Here is a 22,238-nt window from a genome sequence, read left to right as displayed (position 1 = left end):
GAGGCTGGTGTTAAATTACAGGCTGTTTTTAACACTATTCAGACTCAGCTCTCTGAACTAAAGCTTCTTTTAAATGTTGAGAAAACCAAGGTAATGCTCTTCTCTAAAGCTAAAAAGACACCAGAGCCTGTTTTAGATATTGTAACTACGCAAGGAATAAAACTTGAAGTGGTTACCTGTTACAAATACCTTGGTATCTGGCTTGAGGATTGTCTCTCTTTTAAACTTCATGTCAATAACCTGCTTAAAAAGCTGAGGGTTAGGCTAGGGCTGCAGTCGAATAGTCCAAAGATCAGCTCCTAAGTTCTAACCCTATCGTCTATTCCTTGACCTCTGAGTGAAACGTCACGGGGTTAAGGGATAGTGGATAGCAGAATTCAAAAGGACTTAGGAGAAGAGACTGCAGTACTTTAGAGAATCCGAATGCACTTTCACTATCCGACGTGTTTATGATGCGCCAGCGGACGTCATTGTGTGCGTCTGCTGCTGTGGGGAAACTATGGAAACCACAGTGTTCTATACAGCGGACTACAACATGGATGTTTAATAAGAACGAGGGACTACTGTAAACTCATCTAGAGACTCTGCACCGTGCTCTGATGCTGCTGCTTTGCTTTATGAACGTGGACAACAGAGAAACATATTCTTCAGGACCAAAGTTGGAAGTGAAATAAAAAAGGAAAGTGAAACTTATGCTCGTCACCCTCTCCCTCCGGTCCACATTAATACCAATGATCCCAATACGTATGATTGTATGAACTAAAGATCTTAAAATCAATACAAATGTATTTATTATAAACGTTAGTCCTTAACATCTATCACTGTGTATATCACCATTCAAACATCTTTTAGAAGTTGAACAAACCCCACACAGCTCAGTAAAGACTGAAATGTTGACTTTATTTGATCATTTCAGTGAAAACTAACATTCATATTTCTCTTTTTGATTATAATACTGATGAACGTGCAAAACAAAGCACTTTGGCAACTTACCACCTATGTTTTAAAATGCTTAATAAGCACCGTAACTTTCATGATATCATTTCTCTGTCATAATCGGTTGTTTCCGTGAACGGCCGACTGTTGAGTGACGGCAAATGCTGCGGCTGCAAGGCATTGTGGGGCAGCATTTTCGCTTCTCCTGCCGGTTAGGGAGGTCCAGTGGTTCCTAAGCTAAAGGAGGTTATAAAGGAAGTTTGAAACCTCCTTTCCTATCATTCTCATCATTCTAGAGAATTCGAACGGCACTCATCATGGCTGCCACTGAGGGACTTCCGGGTCACTTCACTCCTTTAGGAAGGTTCCTAAGCTAAATGGACTATTCGACTTCAGCCTAGGTTTCTTCTACAGGAACAAGTCCTGTTTCCCGCTTGAGGCCAGGAAAAGGCTAGTCACTGTGACCTTTGTACCTGTGCTGGACTCTGGGGATCTGGTCTATATGAATGCACCTGCCCATTGCCTGGTCAAGTTAGATGCTGCGTATCACAGCGCACTGAGATTTGTGACAAACTGTAAAGCATTAACCCATCACTGTACCCTGTATGCAAGGGCTGGTTTGCTTTCACTAACTGTACGGAGGCTCAGTCACTGGTACATTTTTATATACAAAGCCATGCTAGGGAAACTTCCATCTTATATCTGCTCCCTGATCTCACGGAGAATTGTAAGTGGCTACTGCCTGAGATCGAATGCTGTGGTTTTATTAAATGTGCCAACTGCTAGGACTGTCTTAGGGAAGACAGCTTTTAGATGCGCAGCTCCTCTGTCTTGGAATAGTCTAAACTGAACAATCTGGTGCCACTAAATGTTTTTAAAGCTCGGTTGGATGCTAGTCAATCGGAAGCTATTGGTACCTGTTTATGTGGATAATTATGTAAATGATGCTGGATGATGTCCTTTTGTTGTTCTATTTATGTATTTATGTTTCATGTGGAACTACTTGAGCAGGTCTCCCTTGAAAAAGAGATCAATGATCTCAATGGGATTTATCTGTATAAATAAAGGTTTGAAATGAAATGAACATACAGCTCCCTTTCACCTGAGAGTTGAGAGCTGTATCCATCAATTCATTTTGTGCTCAAAGAGCACCAGATTGATGCATTTCACTACAACATTTCAAAAAAAATCCCACAGACCCAAACAGTACATAAAGGTAAGTGTATAATAATGTGTAATGAAAAAAATACCAATAACTGTATTGCATTGTTTTCTTAGGTGTATGCGCAATTACTTCATACTGTCTTTGTCTTTTTCGTCCTGCATTTATTGTGCCCCCCTCAGAAAACAACTGGCCCCCCCAGTCTAATTGGCCTAGAACCGCCACTGCCTCCACCATGAGGTGTCTCCACATTACTGGTTGGATTGCCATTTCATTTGTTGCACAAATGCACGTTTAGTGCACGTATCCTCAAGAGAATGAAACATGACTTTGGTGATCCTCTGACTTTTCAGGTAGTGTAAGTATCAGGTCAAATGTCTAATGTCTTTAGTACTTTGATTACCACATACCTGATCAACTAGGATATATATTCCCATCAGACTCTTTGTTTCGTCCTAAAGAGTATTTGTTGGCATGCTAACAATCTGTAACTAAGATGGTGAAACATGGTATACATTATAACTTCGTAACTAGCGTCGGCATGTTGTCAATGTGAGCAAGATAGCATGCTGGTTAGCATGTTTGATACATTTTATTGCTGTAAAACCCTTACAGTTAAACTTGAGCACACCAATAGAAATATATGCCGAGCACTCTCAAGGGGGCTACATACATCCATGCCATTGATGTAAGTCTTTAATAAGAAAAACCCTCCATACAAAAGTATCTGTACACGGTCACTTACTGAACTTATAGCATGGAAATGATCAGGTTTTATCTTTAGTATTAAATACAATAGCTCTCCACAGAGCGGGCAGAAGAGTCATCCGTCATGGCGGCGATGCAGAGCAGCCGTCTGCCTCAGGACCAGACACCGGTAATATTGTTTGTTTGTAGCTTTTATAGGCTTTAACATAAGTCTAACAATATGAATGAGCGACATCCCATGTGAGTGGGGAACATTCAACTAAATATGGATTTTCTTTTAAACATAGCACACAATCATTGAGACTTAAATAATGCAATCATTGAATACCAGTGCAAGAAAGCATTCAGAACATGGACACAGGACCACATCACAGACATTAACACTTACAGTAAAGCCTGAGTGAGACATCCCAACAGAATGCAGACACACAATGAACTCTTTGCTCCACTGAGTATGAGAATCAGTGGACGTGGCATTAACATGGATGTTATTATTAATGGGGTACATTCAAATTGAAAAAGAAAAAGAGAGTAATCGAGAACATGGAGATGGACAGAAAAATAATTGCACCGTATCCCTGCCATGTGCTGAGCTCCAAGCGGACACCCGCTCCTCACCTAAAGACCTGAAGGAGACCCTGGACTCCGAGTGGAGAATGACGGGGGAGGGGCTCTCTGGTTATGACTCACCTCATGTGTGGGGGCAAAACCCTGCTGACAAAGGTCATTGGTGGGATTCATTGAAACCTCACTGTAGCTGTTGCATGCTAATGTGAAGCTGCGACACACATGTCGTCTACACACGGCGTCTACACACACACACACACACACACACACACACACACACACACACACACACACACACACACACACACACACACACACACACACACACACACACACACACACACACACACACACACACACACACACACACACACACACACACACACACACACACACACACACACACACACACACACACACACACACACACACACACACACACACACACACACACACAAAGGCTCGGGAAGCGTCTAAACGTTTGCTTGTTCAGTCTAAGGTGTCAGTGCTGGGACAGCCGGCTCAGAGAAGATTATTCTCTTTAATTATGTTTCAAGTTGAAACAATTCCCGCACTGTGAATCTTGCAGTTCAGAGATAATAATGTGTGTGCAAGAAGTAAAGAGCAAACAAGGTACTGCATGAAGGACTTGAAAAACAATTGACACTTTTGAGTTGTTCTGCGGTATGGTCCCATGTCTCCTGGATCAACAGGCTTCACTGAAGACACTGAAACACTGACATTAATGACATGTTGTCATGTCAACAACTTTCACATCACTCTTAGGTTTGTTTCAAGCAATAATATTAAGTTGAACCTAATATGTTGTATTTAAACTTAATAATATTGCTTCCAACGAACCAAACACAATCTGTTGACATACTGCATTTCATTAAAGTCAACGTTTCACTTTTTTAGTGAACAACAACACTAATTCAAAAGGGCCATTGTTAAGCTCAAGTCCAAATGTAGTTGTATTAAAAATGTCTGAATAACGAAGCATTGTTCCACCCATTGTTAAAAATATATGAATGCTGGCATCAAAAATACAAGTAAAGCCAACTGTCCCAATACTTACACTACAACTGCATTTCATTTAAAAGATTACTATGGAAATGTTTACAAGAAGTGCAAATTGGTCGTTATTCCAGAATAGCTCATATCATTGTTGATGCTGTGATGAGGGAGTGGACCCGCCCTGATGTCCCTGCATGTGTCTGTCCCTGTGCAAGTCTTCCATGCCCCCCTCTCTCCTCAGGTGCTAGCCTCACTTATCAGAGTTCTTGCGCGGCCTCCTGAAGCTGGACATGTTCTCGTTGAGTGCGTAGATGCGCCTGGAGAACTCCTCGAAGCCGGCCGCGTCCAGCTCTCCCAGCACCTGCTCGTCACATTCCACCGCGACTGCGTGGTCCACCGGGATGGAGCGGTAGTCTTCCATCCGGGCCTCGTCTGCCACCCCTAACCCCACCCCCAGCCCTAACCCGGTGGCCTCTGTGCCCATGATCTCCTCAGCCTGCTCCACAGAGCAGCGCAGCTCTGGAGCCAGACTGACGGAGCCGTTCATTGAAGCCGTGTGCTGACTGCTGTCCTCTCCAGTGTCCTGCACTGTCAGAGAGTGAGACGCAACAGTGCTACTGGTCGGTTGCTGCTCAGGTTCTTCTTCTTTGTCTACTTCCATCTCTCCATCTGTGCTTCTGCATCTCCCCACCTCTGCCTCCCTGCTCTCCTCCTTCTCCTCTCCGTCCTCGGTGGGCTCCGTACACTTGGCCAGGTTGAGAGAGGCCATGCCGGCATCAAGGGAGGAGGACAGGTGTTGGGGTGAGGGAGAGGGCGCTGCCAGGCTCTGCTTTTCCCCCATGGCTGTGCTGTAGCTGGGAGGGGGAGTGGGCTTGTCTGCCTCTGAACTGGCCCTCTTCCTCAGGCCTCGGTCGGGGGAGCTGGTGTGGGAGGGCAAGCCCATCTCTGAAGCAGCAGACACACCCAGCTGAGACTTGGCTGGGACTGGGATGGAGCTCGAGACGTGATGTCTGTCACTGAGGAACAAAGAGAAGGACAGAAATAATCAAGGATGTAAATAAAAGCAATGACAATCAAACGACCACTATGTGCAGTATGACATTGAGATAAGACTAAGTAGCAATCTCTATAGCCAAACGTAAAGTGTCCCAGGCTCCCTTTGGACCTAATTCTCTACTGATCACCAAGCACCCAACTGTTCGAGGAAAAACACAGCTGCAGTTCTTTGTAAATCATTCCAACTTACAACATTCAGAAAACATTTGAGCATCCTGTGGGACTGCACTCAACTGTGTGCTGGAAGTGCGCAGCAGGCGTCCGCCCAAATATGTCAGACATTCTCCTCCATAAAAGATAACGGACTCGGGGGACACCACGCCTGGCCCCAGTACTAAAGCCATACATGTACTTAAATGGAGGCCATATCGCAAAATTACAGGACTATTTAGCGCTCTGCTTAACCATTCCACTATGCCAGGAGCCCAGCACTGTGCTGTTGGGGTCAAAGGTGAAGCAGGGCCTCCCGGGGCTCAAGAGCTTCACATGTGTTGCTTAACGAGTTGAAGGACATATCTCTGCCTTTTCAGTTGGACTTGGATTCATAATAGATGTCCTTGTAAATCTTTTCCTGTCGACAAAGCAAATCTTTGTAACAATGGCGTTCGATGTGTGGATGTATTGTATACTGCTCGTTGTCTGATGGACACTTCAACCACCAAACACGTGACAGCTTGTTAAAAGGGCCTGACCTTGTCCCAGGCTGGCCCCCTGCCTCTGTGGTCCTGACAGGGTTCACAGGCAGGACACTGCTGAGAAGAGCGAAGAAGTCTGTCTAGCTTTATGAGACACTTCAAAGCCCCTGTGATACAGTAAACCAGAACCATCCACGGTCTGAATGTACAGTGTGTAACCGCTTATGGTTCAACCTGTAAATACTGGATGGATAACTTAAGATATCAGAGGCATACAGATGTATACATGTTGAATGGTCAACTAAAGTCAAAGTTAAGAAAATAAAGGCGCAGGGTAACCTGATGGTGTGATGCGGTTGCTATGAAGAGAGCAGAGCAGGAGACGGACTGTGCTTTGCTTGGCAGTGATGTCCATCGAAACACATTGTGCAATACAACAAGCATATGCTTAATTCGGCAGCAAAGCATTTTTAGCTAAATGGAAACAATGTGCTCTTTTACACCACATTCTCTGGGAAGAAAGATCCAAAGAGAACGGATGAATTAGTTGCCATCTCCAACACGTTTCAGTGACTTTCCGAATGAAACCCCCTTGGGATCTTTGGAAGCCACTCCAAGGAAATCTAAGACTGATTTGTCCGAAAGAAGGAAAGCAAGACAGATGTCAGGAGAAGTCAGTGATCATCTTGGTAAGTGGAAAATGGGATTCAGACTCTTTGAAACACAACACCGGATTGGAAACCAGAGACAACTGGTACTGAGCGAGAGGTCAAGGTTGACATTCATCATTTATAGGAAGCTAATAAGTTACTACCAGTCTTTGAGTTTGGTCGACTGATATCCTCACGCCATTGGCTGATTAGACGGCTTTGATTTGAATTACTATCAGCCATTTTCTTCCATCCCTCCCCCAGCTGGCTCTCCAATGTAATCCATTTGGTGTGACGTTAGCTGGTTCTAGGCCTAAAGCAAATGTACTAATGACGGTGTGATGGCCATTTCATTTATGCACCAAGTCTTTTGTATAATGAGCAATGTTCACGTTTGGACCATGTCACGATGCTCCACGACAGCATGTCTCTACGTTTGGCCTATTATCAGGAGTGTAACTTGCAGCAGTATATGAGTAACAGAGGCGGCTGGGTGTGTCTGTGAGGACTTCAGTAAGTAAACCTCTGAACAGTCATAACAATTGTTCTTGAAACATTTGGACTATTATATCAATGACATGTTTTTATTGTAGGCAATTAGGCCCCACATGTACGGCCACTGTGAGCACGGGTGCTGCTTGAGGTCCTGGGAACACAGAACGTCTGAAACACATTTCAGCTGGAACTCATCCAGGCCAAATACTAACATCGCATGAGCCGTCTCCTGTTGACATTCTAGGTCAACTGCGTGAAATGTTTCAAATGAACATTTAGCTATGTCCCCATTCTGAAATGTCCTTCTCCTTGCATAAATCCTTCTTGGAAGTTATCCTTAAACTCCTCTTTTAAAAGGTGGACTGCTATTATAAGGATGGTGTAATGTTCCTCCATCACTTGATGAAGAGTGACAGAATATTAACACTAATGGATCTTTTTTTTAGATTAGATTAGATTTTTGATATATAATATATGGTTCCCACAGGATGAGCTCTATTACTTTCGTGGTCCCCTGACTTTCTGTGAGTTCCATCACCATGCCAACGTTTTGACCTCCATCTCTACAGGATGGATCAGCAGCATAATGTGTACAGTCAAGAGGAGGAATGCTCAAGACTTGTGATTTCCTTGAATGCCAGCACGAGGTGACATTTTATTATTTGAAGTCAAATGTCTCAAAAAATGTCTCAACAATTGTTAACAAATGATCAGTTTAAGTGTGCCTATATATCTAGAGGAAACGAAGAAGAAAGATCACAGACACTCTGATAGGTGGACACGACCAAACATTAGATGCTATCCACACCTACAACAGACAATACTTTATTAAAACGTATACATTGAGAAAACTGAAACGTTACATTTAATTGAATGTATTATGTCAACAGATTTCACACAAATGTATTAGGTTAGTTGAAAGCAATAATATTAAGTTTAAATAAAAAACATTAGGTTAACCCTAACCCTTAATTAAAGTCAACGTTTCAGTTTCTCAGAGTGAGCGCTCCAAACACAAGCATTGTGATCATTGCCTCCTTGCGTTTTAGGATCCTATTTATGATAGTTGACAGACTTTGAAAGGCTATTATGGGATTAAATCTTCAATCTGGGACGTTACTACTCCAATCCTGGACCCCGACTACACAGCAACAGTTTTGAGATGCAACTTTAGCCCACAACCCAGAGATTACTCGTGTTTGCCTGCAGGCTTCCCAAGGATTTCCCTCCAGCCAACACCGTGATGGAAGCATGGCAACGGCTCAAAAGGTTGCATACTGTGGACTTCATTCTTGCAAACATATTCCCAGGCTCAGCAGTACATACTCGAATGCAAAACTTAGGTGAGAAAAATTGCCTAGCATTTAAGCGTCATCGTTGTAAGCATATTAGCAATAATGCCATTAGGCTCAAAAAGGTCTCTGAGTTCTGTTGAAACAATATCACTCGTTTCCAGGCAGCCCTGAATCCTGAATCCTGAACCCTGAACCCTGAACCCTGAACCCTGAATCCTGAATCCTGAACCCTGAATCCTGAACCCTGAATCCTGAACCCTGAATCCTGAATCCTGAACCCTGAACCCTGAACCCTGAATCCTGAACCCTGAACCCTGAATCCTGAATCCTGAATCCTGAACCCTGAATCCTGAACCCTGAATCCTGAATCCTGAACCCTGAATCCTGAATCCTGAATCCTGAATCCTGACGCATACAGTCGATGTCCGCTGGGTTAGATGCTACAGCACACAAGTTATTATTGTGCACATCTTTAGCATTTCTCATCACATAAGAACATTTACCTGAATGTTTTAAACTCTTATCTTGCAATGGCTTGAGCTTTGGAAAATGTTACTTTCAATTACTAATGACTCACTGCCCCAAATGTATCAAGAATAATCAAGAGAGTTAAGCCATAAGAGGACATTGTTCCCCGTGTGCACACTGCAATACCTGTGAGGATTTGCAGCAGAGGGCTCTTATTTCACACTTTCTGTGCAGCTTTGTTTTTGGTTAAGGGAATAGAGTAAATATGGCTGCACCTTAATATACCAAAGTGATGAGGAAAAGGCCTGCTGCACATTCCAAATGTATGATACACAGCTGGTACTGGCACGGTAGCTACCACCTTCAGTAAGTCATAAAAGTGTAACTGGACCCCAATCTGCTGCATCACCCTGACAACAATTTCACTGCACACCGTTACGGAGGAGGTCTCTGCCTAAATCATCAATCAGAGACCGGAACATGCCGAGCCAGAAATAACTCCTCTGTGCGCTTTTCTCCTTTCCACTGCTGATGTCAAACCTGGCATATTTCAGGCCAACTCGGGAAGGTGGTAAGCCAGACCTTTCCACTGTCCAATCCCCAGGCTGGCTTCACAACAAGCCCCTGTTCAAACCCAATCCTGCTAGCGATCCACGATGTTGGGCCAAGACCAACAATGGCAGATAAGATTTGGCTGTTTGATGTGGTTTAGGGAAATCCCCGTGAAACTAAAAGAGCAAACATTGCTAAGAATTGGATACACAGTGTGGTGGAAGCTACCTTTTCTTTTTGCTACCTGGCCACTGTCTGGCCTTTGAAGACAGGGAATTACTACAGCGCAGCAACACCATCAACAAGCGGACAATATCAACTCACCACACTGGTGCAATATCTGAGCTATTGCATCAAATGTAAAAGGTAATACTGTTGTTTTCAAAATTCTGAAATGAAAAGTAATGTCAAATGAAATGAATAGCTCATAAAAATAACAAATCCTTTCTGAGAATGACTTTCCAGAGTCTGCAGAGGAAACAAATGCCTTTTGTGTTATATGTGCATTGTCCCTGTTAATTAACAAATACATTCTCATATGTACACTTAATATAAGGCTACAACATCTTAAGCTCACTTATTCAAACATCATATCTTCTTTGTTTAATGAACAAAAAACAAAGTTTAAAAATGTAAACATATCTTTTACAGTTATTTCCTGTTCAGCTATGAGTCTTTATGCTAAGCTACACTCACTATTCATTTACAATCATTCTGTTGATTGAGTTGACCCAATTCTTTTCAAAAACTAGTGGTTAGCAGTATTATAAACACGTGTTGCGACGGGTGAGCTGTGCGCTGTGCACGTTAAGGGAGTAAAAGCTAAATTCCAAATTAAAAAGCGATCATGGCGATCATGTCAGAAAAATGGTTTATAGAAGGGGAAAATGGAATGGAAATTGCATTAACATTCCCAATGGACAAGGAGGAAGTGGTGTTTGCTGAAGTACCGTACCTTTACAGCATATCACATGAGCAGGGAAAAAGAAAACATCCTTGATTTATTCCTCGAAATGGTCAACTGCTATTATAAATATACTAAATCCATAGTACCTGGTAGGCTTAATGTACCATGCAAATGCTTATTTTAGGTGTATACATTTCAGATGATATCCTTTTATCTTTCCCTGATGAGACTGCAGCTGTTTGTGTAGGTCATGTATGCTTTTCCTAACTTTACACTCACTATGGGGTCTTCAGGGAGACTCACATGCTCCAGCTGCAGTGGTGAATCTGCCTGCTCTGGAGCTTTGCCACACCTTGACCCCCCCCCCACCGCACCGTGAACGTAGCCCTGCTTCCAGGCACCGGAGCGGGATTACAGGGACCTGTGAACGTCTGCCAGGCCCTCAGCGGATGTGAAGCGGCAAATGGGAGCATGTTGAATGTGTTTGCTTTGATGTCTGTGGAGTTCACAAAAAATTGGTTTCTGGTACCGTCTCTGTCTGCCTCTGGGTAATAGATTCACCATTTGTCTGCTGTGTCTTATCCTTCAGAAAGATACAAAATACCCCCATATTGCCCATTTTTCACCAGATCTGGACTGTATATACTACGACATGTTATGATGTGTCTCTGAGAAAGTATAAAGATATGATCAGCAGCTCGCCAGAAGGGCGTCATGAAGCTCAGTGTGCACTCAGGTTTTCTATCCGTGTTCTTCTAACATGTCTGAGATGAAGCCGCTCCGCTCCATAGTGTGGGGGCTTGGTGCTTTGGGAAAGGCTCCCTGTAGACTGGATGCATGCTGAATTAGCTCTATATGAAGGGTGGAACCGTTTCCAGATATGTTCTGGAAACGGTGCCCTTGGTCATATCCTTCATCACATCATCCTTGTTTGGATTCGTGGAAGGAAGAAAGAGGTGGCAAGGAGGGATAGAGGAAGCAGATTAGTTTCTCTCTCTCACAGACTATACGATAATTGTCTGCAGCTGCCAGGCACATTTTTTATACATCCATATTTCATGAGCTGGATCCCAGCGCTGGAAATTGTATCTGAATGTAGTCTTTTACAAGAGCCAAAAGAGGACTGGGACTGATATGGAAAGGAAAAATCTATGCGTACACTCCTTCTGACAGGTATTGTGAAACCATCACCTCCTCATCCTCACTGCAGGCTTTACAGTGCATTAGGCTGAAGGTGCATTATGCATGGAAGCAACTCTAACCACTGTTAGTCCATTTTCTTTTCTTTTTGTATCCAATGGTATGGCGGCCGTGAAGTTGTTTGCGGCCTGCCAGTAAACCCAAAGCAGAAGAAGAAGTGACGTCAGCGGCTTCATTTGCGTAATCTTCCCTCGGGGAACGCGATCTGCTCTTTAGTTCCATGGGGGAACTAACTAAGTGCTGGGAACTAAGTACGGCAAAGTACTTGGTGTGAAAGCGGCTGTTGAAGGTTTCTCTTATTTAAATAAGGGTTAAAGCTAAATCGCACCAGTCAACACGTTATGTCTCAATTATTTGAATATAGACATGAACTGAAATGTGTTCATTAGTGAGCCTTGGAAGAGCTTGTATTGCACCGTTTCCTGCTTCTCGTCCTTCTGGTAAGATAAGAAGATCTGCTGCTGGCTGCTTCATATTTACCTACAGAAATGAGTGTTATCGATCGTTGATCTCACGCTCGGCAAGAAAGCACTTTTGAAAAGAGCACATTTTCCTTAAATGTAAAATATTTCTTTGCTAAATCTATCCCTTTGTTGCAGAGCTTTATACTGTATGTATATATGTACAGTATATTAGGATGAATGACTGATCTCAGTGTGGTTGAAGCTCAGTGTTGCTCGCGCTGATGAGAAAGTCCGTTCTCTGCAGACTTTGAGTCAGTGTTTATGTCTGGTATCTCTGTTGTTAAGTATTGTTGCTTCTTCACACACACACACACACCACACACACACACACACACACACCACACACACACACACACACACACACCACACACACACACACACACACACACCACACACACACACACACACACACACACACACACACACACACCACACACACACACCACACACACACACACACACAAACACACACACACACACACACACACACACACACACACACACACACACACACACACACACACACACACACACACACACACACACATCACACACACACACACACACCCCCCCCCCCCCCCCTTGCTTTCATCTCATCTATCTTTGGGCCCTTCCACTTCCCATTAAGGAGGGGGGTGGGGGCTGGCTGATTTTAGAGCTCAGGCTTTTGATGGCTTCTTGCCTTTCAAAACAAAAGATTATTCAATTAATGTGTGTAATACACATTTTCCCCTTTGCTGACCCTGGGAGAGGAGAGGAGAGGAGATCAAAGACAGCTTTCTCTTATATAGGGCAGTGGATCTGAAGTCTGACGGAGAGCGACTCGAGTTTTAGTGAAAGGTTACTGACAGGCCAAAAGCCTGCTGAAGGAGAGAAGCAGAGATCTAAGCATTCCACTTCACCCGGACAGAGTGCTGCTGCAAATCTCATTAAACACTTATTTTCAAATGTGGAGGTACTTATGATGTGCAGAGGTGCTACGTTATTACTCTTGCCTTATACATACAGTGGGGCAAAAAAGTATTTAGTCAGCCACCAATTGTGCAAGTCCTACCACTTAAAAAGATGAGAGGCCTGTAATTTTCATCCTAGGTACACTTCAACTATGAGAGACAGAATGGGAAAAAAAAAATCCAGAAAAACACTGATGTTTTGGGGCTGTCGCTGGGCAACACGGACTTTCAACTCCCTCCAAGGATTTTCTATGGGGTTGAGATCTGGAGACTGGCTAGGCCACTCCAGGACCTTGAAATGCTTCTTACGAAGCCACTCCTTCGTTGCCCGGGTGGTGTCTTTGGGATCATTGTCATGCTGAAAGACCCAGCCACGTTTCATCTTCAATGCCCTTGCTGATGGAAGGAGGTTGTCACTCAAAATCTCACGATACATGGCCCCATTCATTCTTTCCTTTACACGGATCAGTCGTCCTGGTCCCTTTGCAGAAAAACAGCCCCAAAGCATGATGTGTCCACCCCCATGTTTCACAGTAGGTGTTCTTTGGATGCAACTCAGCATTCTTTCTCCTCCAAACACGTCTAGTTGAGTTTTTACCAAAAAGTTCTATTTAGGTTTCATCTGACCATATGACATTCTCCCAATCCTCTTCTGGATCATCTAAATGCTCTCTAGCAAACTTCAGACGGGCCTGGACATGTACTGGCTTAAGCAGGGGGACACGTCTGGCACTGCAGGATTTGAGTCCCTGGCGGCGTAGTGTGTTACTGATGGTAGCCTTTGTTACTCTGGTCCCAGCTCTCTGCAGGTCATGGACTAGGTCCCCCCGTGTGGGTCTGGGATCTTTGCTCACCGTTCTTGTGATCACTTTGACCCCACGGGGTGAGATCTAGCGTGGAGCCCCAGATCGAGGGAGATTATCAGTGGTCTTGTATGTCTTCCATTTTCTAATAATTGCTCCCACAGTTGATTTCTTCACACCAAGCTGCTTACCTATTGCAGATGCAGTCTTCCCAGCCTGGTGCAGGTCTACCATTTTGTTTCTGGTGTCCTTTGACAGCTCTTTGGTCTTGGCCATAGTGGAGTTTGGAGTGTGACTGTTTGATGTTGTGGACAGGTGTCTTTTATACTGATAACGAGTTCAAACAGGTGCCATTAATACAGTTACCGAGTGGAGGACAGAGGAGGCTCTGAAGAAGAAGTTACAGGTCTGTGAGAGCCAGACATCTTGTTTGTTTGTAGGTGACCAAATACTTATTTTACCGAGGAATTTACCAATTCATTCATTAAAAATCCTACAATGTGATTTCCTGGATTCTTTCCCCCCATTCTGTCTCTTATAGTTGAAGTGTACCTAGGATGAAAATTACAGGCCTCTCATCTTTTTAAGTGAGAGAACTTGTATGTACATAGGATTTCAGACAATACTGTGCTTTGTCACAGTAACATTTTGTTTTTAGTTAGAAGACCTAATGCTGCTAGAAATGTATACATATACAGCCATGTATATACACAGTATTTAACTATACAGCTGGGGGGGGGGGGAAATGACCACTGCAAAAATGATCTGGCTCTCCAATGTAAAAGCTATTTTTTTTTTTATTCTAAACTGCTGACGACATTTCTCCCAAATTCCAAATTGAAATATTCAGGGATGCAGTCGTTTCAGACCTCGAATAATGCAAAAAACTAAACAAAAACAAGCTTAACTTTCAAACACCAGAATATTAATGTTTGAATTTAAGAAGAGCTCATACATCAATGAATGGTGGTACATCTCTTATTTACAATCACTGCTTTTGTATATTGGCTTCTTCTCCACCAACCTGTCACATTGCTGTTGGCTGACTTGCAAATGGAACACCAGGAGCAGAGGTCGCGTTAACCGAATATATTCCGTCACAAATCTGAAAGCAGTCCGTCATTTTGACAGATTAGAACAAACTCAGAACAGCGCCAAAGTTCCCCCGCAGCGAGGCTCCGGTGTTATGCCGTGTTATGCGTGCCCTCCAAAAAGGAAATTATACCGTTTCCAAACCGAACTGTGCCGTACAAATCATTGAAATGTCTGAGTTTTGGCTTTACGCTGTGCACGCTCCCGCGAGGTGCAGCAGCCATGCATAACACGGCGCATGTGAACTGTCCCCCCCCGTTGACAGTTCATGAGCATGCTTCCCCCCCCTCGTCAGAGTTGTGTAAAGGCCGACGGGTAATTCTGGATTTTGACGGAAGTTTTACAATCCTGTCCGTCAAAATGACGGGCAGTGAAAAAGTCTAGCGCAACCTCTGACCAGGAGCAAAGATCCAAGCAGCTCGGCTTTGTGTTATGGCTCATACCCATAAATCTTTATCTTGGTGACTTGAGACTGTGTTACGTGACAGGTCTCCATCCAAACCTTGGTGAGCTGCTGTGTGGCATGGAGCATTTTCCTACTGGAGAAACCAATCGTTGGAGATGGGGAACATTGTCCGTGCAGAAAGAACCACGTTTTCTCGCAGGAGGACTGTCTGTGCCTTAATTCATGCATCCTTCAGAGAGACACATCTGCCCTACTCCAGCCTGAATAAAGCATACCATCCTAACCACACACCAGATTATCACCAATCTTCCACCAATGTTACAGTCATTGCGCGACACTGTGGCATTTAGGCCACTCCGGCTGACCTTTACACCAATACTGTAGATGACCAAGTCTTGGGAAGAGCTGAAAATGGGACTCACTCTGACCTTACTCCAGTCCTCTTGTGTTCAATCCTTACAGTCTGCAGTGTGAGCATTTTAGAGAGTACTTGTCCATGGACAAGTGAGTTTGGCAATTTACTTGTCCGAATAGATTTTTCACTTGTCCAGAATGGACAAATAATTGGGGCCACTGGAATCTTCTTCTTCGTCATCATATTTTACATTTTCCCACGTTTTTTACAACACCGCTAACGTAAGTGAGCGGTAAGATTTTACTGCATCACACATAGGGTTGGGTATCGGTTGGAGTCCAACCACACATGTCCAACACATAGGCCTAATAATAATAATAATACATTATATTTATAGCCTATAGGCCTAGAGCTTTTCTACAACTCAAAGACGCTTGCACGTTTACACATGTCCTGCAATACACATGCTGCAGCTGCCCAGCTACTCACTGTTTGTAAAAGTAAGTAAATAGTATTTTCATTTCAATAATGTACTTTCTATACCCTGCTTCATAAACAATACTGACATTCCTGTGCTCCTCCGAGTCTGGGGGTCCGGGGATGTGAGGACAGCGCGAGGACACGGACAGGGAGGCTGCTTCACTTCATAAAGGAAATGGCGGTCAATATTAACAACACAGGAGCTAAAACGCTTAATAACCTTCATTACGTGTTCGAGAAAGAACATAATTTTTTATGTTTTAACCAGCTGTTCTGTATTCACCTTGCAGGTGCAGCTATGTTGCTTTTATCCTGGATAAAGTGTTTCAGTCATGGATGTTTAAAGTTTAACTTCTTCATATTTGTCTAATATTATAGTTTCATTTTCATTAATGAAGTATGACGCTGCGCTGTCAGTACGCTTGTCCATGTTTGTGATTGGTCAAATGTTGCTAGCCCCGCCCCTTGAACGCGCTCTCAGCTGGAGAGAGAGACCCTGGCTTGATTTACCGAGTTGATAACCAGCGTCGTAGGACCGCTTAGCGACATCTCGTTTGTTAGGGTTAAGATAACTCAAACGTATCCAGGGTCTGTTGAGCTGGCTTCGTAGTGCAGGGCACAGGTGGCTGCATAGCAGCGCTAATGTCAAAGACACAAACATCATACATTATATTTTTATTTTAACAGGATGCAGTGACACAAATATTTGGGAAGGCTTAGCCTTCCTTATCCTACAGTACCCACCGCCCCTGATGGTCCTGCTCCGCCCCGCCCCCGCCTAACAGTAATAATAATAATACACTTTATTTCAAAGCGCTTTTCCAGGTGCTCAAAGACGCTTTACAGGGGTTTGATAAAACATGATACAATAGAATAAAGAATAGAAAATAAATAAAAATAACAAATAATAAAGTGCAGAAAGCGGTGAGATGCATCTCCTTAGGAATCCACAAGCAGAACCAAAACTAACATTTCTAAACGAACAATGGCGGACACGGACAATTTGCGAATGAGTTCTGCTTTTTGTAAACTGAATTTATCAATCATTTGTCAATAAATGAGAAACGTCCGCCGGACAAGTCAATTGAAAGATATGCTTGTCCGATATCGTAAAGCACACGTCTCGGACGGTGCGACGTGTGCTTTTTCGCACACTGAGTCTTCCACAAACCTTAGCCTGGCTTGGCTCTATTTTTTGCTAGCTTTGCACGACTTTAGACCTGCACCACGACTTTAGACCTGCACCACGACTTTAGACCTGCACCACGACTTTAGACCTGCACCATGACTTTAGACCTGCACCATGACTTTAGACCTGCACCACGACTTTAGACCTGCACCATGACTTTAGACCTGCACCACGACTTTAGACCTGCACCACGACTTTAGACCTGCACCGAGGAGCCTGTTTGAGAACACTTTAACCCAGGTATTGGGATGACAATTGCCTCAACTGAACCACATTGCAAACCTCATGAATCATCAAGATAAAGATGGTTTTTCAAAGCAATCAAACAAACCAAGCTGCTTGAATTTTAGAAAAAATGAAAATGAACTTGTTTATTTGCATTATTCGAGGTCTGAATACGCTGAGTCGTTTGCAAAGAACAAAAAGGGAACTCCACGCAGTCATGGAAAACCCATATATTTGCACTTATAACAATTTATACTGTACATAATATAACACCGGACCCTACATTGAGTGTTGTATTATGGGTTGCTTGTTAATCAAAGACACAGGAGGTTCTAACGGCTCGTGTGAAGTTGAATGGAGTGCGTCTCCCAACACCGTCCCTGCAGGAACATCTGGGGACAGGATCGTCCCTCCAGTGACCGAGAGTTCATCCTGACGCTGACTGTCAGGCGGACTGATGATAAAAGCCAAGAGAAACCTTCCCAATGCTTCCAGGAACCTGACAGTGTCTCAGGGTGTGAGTGATGGGCACGGTAGATATATGTAGGGTTTATGTTGAGCTTTAATGGAAGTATTTAATGTTTCAGTTTATAACAGAAAAGGATTCAAGATGTGGACTCTTTTCTCCTTGGACTACATTTCAACCACGGCTGGTCTGAACTGCTTCAAATCTTCAAAATGTGTCAGCATGTGTCTGTGACTCGGGAAGTAGAGCACTCGTCCACCAATCAGAAGGTCAGTGGTCTTATCTTCATCAACATGGTAATTGAAAACGTATCTGTTTCAATTGTACCTTGGCAATTCAATTCTTTAAAAAGGGAAAAAAAGGCACTTAAAAGTTAACTTAGGCCTTGTTACTAATTCACCAGTACTTACAATGGTATGACTCGCTTGAAGTGAATATATTTGCACTTTCCTTGTTGTTCGGAGTTTGATTCTCTATGGTTTTTGCACTTACTGTAAGTCGCTTTGGATAAAGCGTCAGCTAAATTAAATGTAAGGTCATGTAATGTATTGTGTCCTTAGGCTAGTACCTAACCCAAATGACTCCTGACGACACAGGGAACATAGATGGCAAAGCGCTATTTAACATTCAACACAACAGGACAAGTATAGCCACGTTTCCAAAGAAGTGTATTGAACATATATATAATTAGGAAAGGAATGATATCAGGAATGTACATTTTATCTTATCGTTTTATATACTTTCGATATAATGCAATTATATCTGAAGTATTAGCCGGTCATTGTGTTGTTTATGCATTGTTATTTTTGTCTTTCAGTTTATGGAGTAATATATGTTGTGGGTTTGTGTGACGGTTTGATGCAAGTGCTTACATGCTGTCTGTTAATGTGGTCAATTAGAATTAGCTCTGTTTTGATGAAGTAATGTGTATCAAAAAACGTTGATTGTATGAAAAACATTCCTCTTGTTGTCTTCAATTGAAGCACATCCCTGTTAACATGACCTTTCTGGCTGAAGTTGCCGTTTACACCTCTAACCTAGGGTTGATGTGGCGGGTTAGGTTTCTGATCCTTACCATCGCACCAGCAGGCCGTGCTCCAGAAAGTTCTTCAGGTTGGGGAGTGTCTGCTGCAGGTCGGGGGTCGTCAAGCCATGTTGATACCTCAGCTGCAAGAAAAGGGAACACATACGGATCATTTACCTCCCACCACACCTTACATCCCACACGCATAATGATGTGGAGTGGCGAGCACACGGCGCGTCACTCAGACACGTATGCACATTCTGCATGGTCGCATGTTGTTAGGAGAAGACAGGAGAGGTCTGAAGTCTACATTCTTTCACCATGACACATTTCTTCTCCCCCCATCAGACCATTACTCATCTGGACACACAATGGGCATCCTCCCCTGATAACAGGCATGTGAGCTAATATGTAAGGCGTGTGGAAAGACAGGGATGGGATGCGGGTGTAAAAACATCTGGGGCAAAGAGAGCGTATTAGAAAACCCCATCACACTCTCCTGTGATCTCTCCCTTGCTCTTCAACAGACCCACTTCTACATTTCAAACGTTCCTCCCACTAGTGTTTTATTTCATGATGATAGAATCAAATCCAGTGCAAAATCAACAAGGCCACCTTGAAACTCCAGCTCGGTGCCAGGAAACCTCCTCCAACAGTTGAGCAATGTCACAGCAAGCCGACGCTGGTCCCGGAGAGTTTATTTAACCTCCATCACTGAACAGCAGAGGAGCATCATGCCGCACGTCCAGCGTACATCTCTGAGGCCCCTCTGTCACACACACACGCACCAGCTGACATCCGTTTGGTCTCACACACACACACACACACACACACACACACACACACACACACACACACACACACACACACACACACACACACACACACACACACACACACACACACACACACACACACACACACACACACACACACACACACACACACACACACACACACACACACACACACACACACACACACAAGGTTGCTCCCACACGGTATCAGCAGCCCCCAGACATACATCAATAACTGTTTTCTTGTATAATTGGCTTAATTTCTAACCAGAATCCTGCTGTACAGCAACGGGTTGTGCTCGACTTATAGCAATAGGAAGGCATAAGGGGAGGCCACATGTTCATTTGTGTCAAATTTCAACTCAACATAAAATGGCCAAATCCCATTCCGTCTGAATAGCTGCCAGAAAGTGTGTGAACGGCATGGTATGAGCCATACGATATGTTTCCTGTCCCCATCACTGTTCCAGTGTGTTGGCACGTGTGTGTTTCTGGCCTAAATGGGTCCAACAGTAATGATAGTATTAGAGGACGACCTAATCAAAGAAACTCAAATTAAGGGAGTCAGACAAGAGGGGCGCCTCGAAACCCAGATGCTGATGGAATGGTTAGAACCTATGAGAACAACATAGAGATCCATTCATGGCTCAGAGCAAACCTCAGGATCTGACCAAGTGACGCTGCGCTGTCCACTGGGCCGGGCCAGCGGAGTTGGGTTCGAGCAGTAGGCCAAGATCAATAACACCACGGGTTTAGACACAGAAAGAACATAGCAACATTGAGCAGGGGGCTGCTTGTTCTGCGGCCAGATGCTAAAAAAAAGTCAATCCCAATCTAATGGAAATTTCAAGGACACGGTCTAGAAAGTATGAATCAGAAAGCGTGAATCAGATATGAGCAAAGAATAAATATTATGGCTTCAGAAAGTTAAACAGCGCTTGTTGGATATACTGTGTGCTTTCTTTGATTCTCAGTCAGAAAGCTTAACAAAATGATATCTTTAAATTCCATTACTTGCCTTGAGCTCTGAAGTGTGTGTAATAAGCACACTGCGTGTCTGACAGGAGCCCCATGTCAAATTACACGGCTGTATGTCTGCGAGTGTGAGGAGGGAGAGAGGGAGCATGAGTGTGCATTTCTCTGTGTGTCTGATGCTTTCTTCGCGAGAAGCGATCTAGCCAAGCGTGCAGCATACTTGTGCTATGTCTCAATTTGTGGTTTTTTAAGCGTGTTAAAGCGTCCTAATGTGAAGTATTGCAAGATGCAGTGCAAGATTAGTACCCTGATAGATAATGTTTAAAAAGTTGGGTGTGAAGTGCTGGACACTTCTCACCTCAGTGAAGGTTGAGGGCAGCAGCGGTTGTGTTGGATCTGGTCAACACAGTACTACACACACACAAGTTATTTGTGCTGTTTTTTCCTATATTCAATGCATGTACTGTAAAGACTGCTAAACACCTGCACTTTGAAACAACATCCACAACTACTAGCTACTTAGAAATTATTTATCTAATATATCATATTCCAATAACTTGCATATAGACTCTTATTGCACTATTTCACTTTTTATATTTACTATTTACGTGCACTATATTTGTCTGTTTATCTGTTGTATTGTGTTGCACTGTTGGAGCGAGCCTGTGCCCTAAGATGTTCATTGTCATAACTACACTGTAGCTATGTTCGGACGACAAATAAAAAACCTTGAAACCTTGTACCAATATTCTTGTGTCGAAGGAAGCCAACGTTAATTCTGTCGGGTTATTTGCGCAGCCTGTAAGGATTTACTAGCATTATACCGCTAGTTTGCCGCAGTGCATTATTACAGTGTTCGCCAATGGGGATAAAACAGTGGGATGTACTGGCGAAGATGTATTCATAACTGATGCCACAGCCAAGCGAACAAAAGAGAATTCCACTTGCATGGAAGCTGGCTCAGGCAAGTGCCAAACCTCTGCCAGTGGGCACCAACAACACTTGAGCTAAGTGTCTGTTTGGCAGCAGTGGGTGACGGCTGCTTCACACCATCTTTGTAGTGAGTTGTGTTAAACACTTTCAGACACTTTGGAAGACTAAATATTGCAGGCCTAGTCCTCAGCAACCAGACTATCAATATTCATAAACTGGTCTGGCCCTCCCTGGTGGGAGCTGCATTAGGTTTCTCCTCAGAGTGCACGGTGTGTGCGTGTGCGTGTGCGTGTGTGTGTGTGTGTGTGTGTGTGTGTGTGTGTGTGTGTGTGTTGCTTATGGCCTTCGTCCTAGGAAGGCATACATCCTGGACGCTGGCTGTCCAAAATATGCGAACCCCCTCCCTTCTTCGCTGCTCTCTTGAGACA

The 22,238-nt window shown here is 43.7% G+C and overlaps 1 protein-coding gene across 2 annotated transcripts in view; it reads right to left on the bottom strand.

Moving 5' to 3' along the window:
• Nucleotides 1–3,768: 3,768 nt before the first annotated feature.
• Nucleotides 3,769–22,238, bottom strand: part of uvrag (UV radiation resistance associated gene) — a 126,349-nt gene continuing 107,879 nt past the window's right edge. For both annotated transcript variants that reach the window (XM_034099680.2, XM_071205392.1), the window contains 2 exons: nucleotides 19,157–19,248; nucleotides 3,769–5,406 (listed from right to left, as the gene is read on the bottom strand). In XM_034099680.2, coding sequence (XP_033955571.1) covers nucleotides 4,641–5,406; nucleotides 19,157–19,248 — 858 coding nt within the window. In that variant the 3' untranslated portion in view covers nucleotides 3,769–4,640. The remainder of the gene's footprint in view (nucleotides 5,407–19,156; nucleotides 19,249–22,238) is intronic.

The sequence above is a fragment of the Pseudochaenichthys georgianus genome, chromosome 14 (genome assembly GCF_902827115.2).
Source record: "Pseudochaenichthys georgianus chromosome 14, fPseGeo1.2, whole genome shotgun sequence".
Lineage (NCBI taxonomy): Eukaryota > Metazoa > Chordata > Actinopteri > Perciformes > Channichthyidae > Pseudochaenichthys > Pseudochaenichthys georgianus.
The sequence above is the reverse complement of the archived record's forward strand: the minus strand, read 5'-3'. Positions and strand labels throughout refer to the sequence as shown.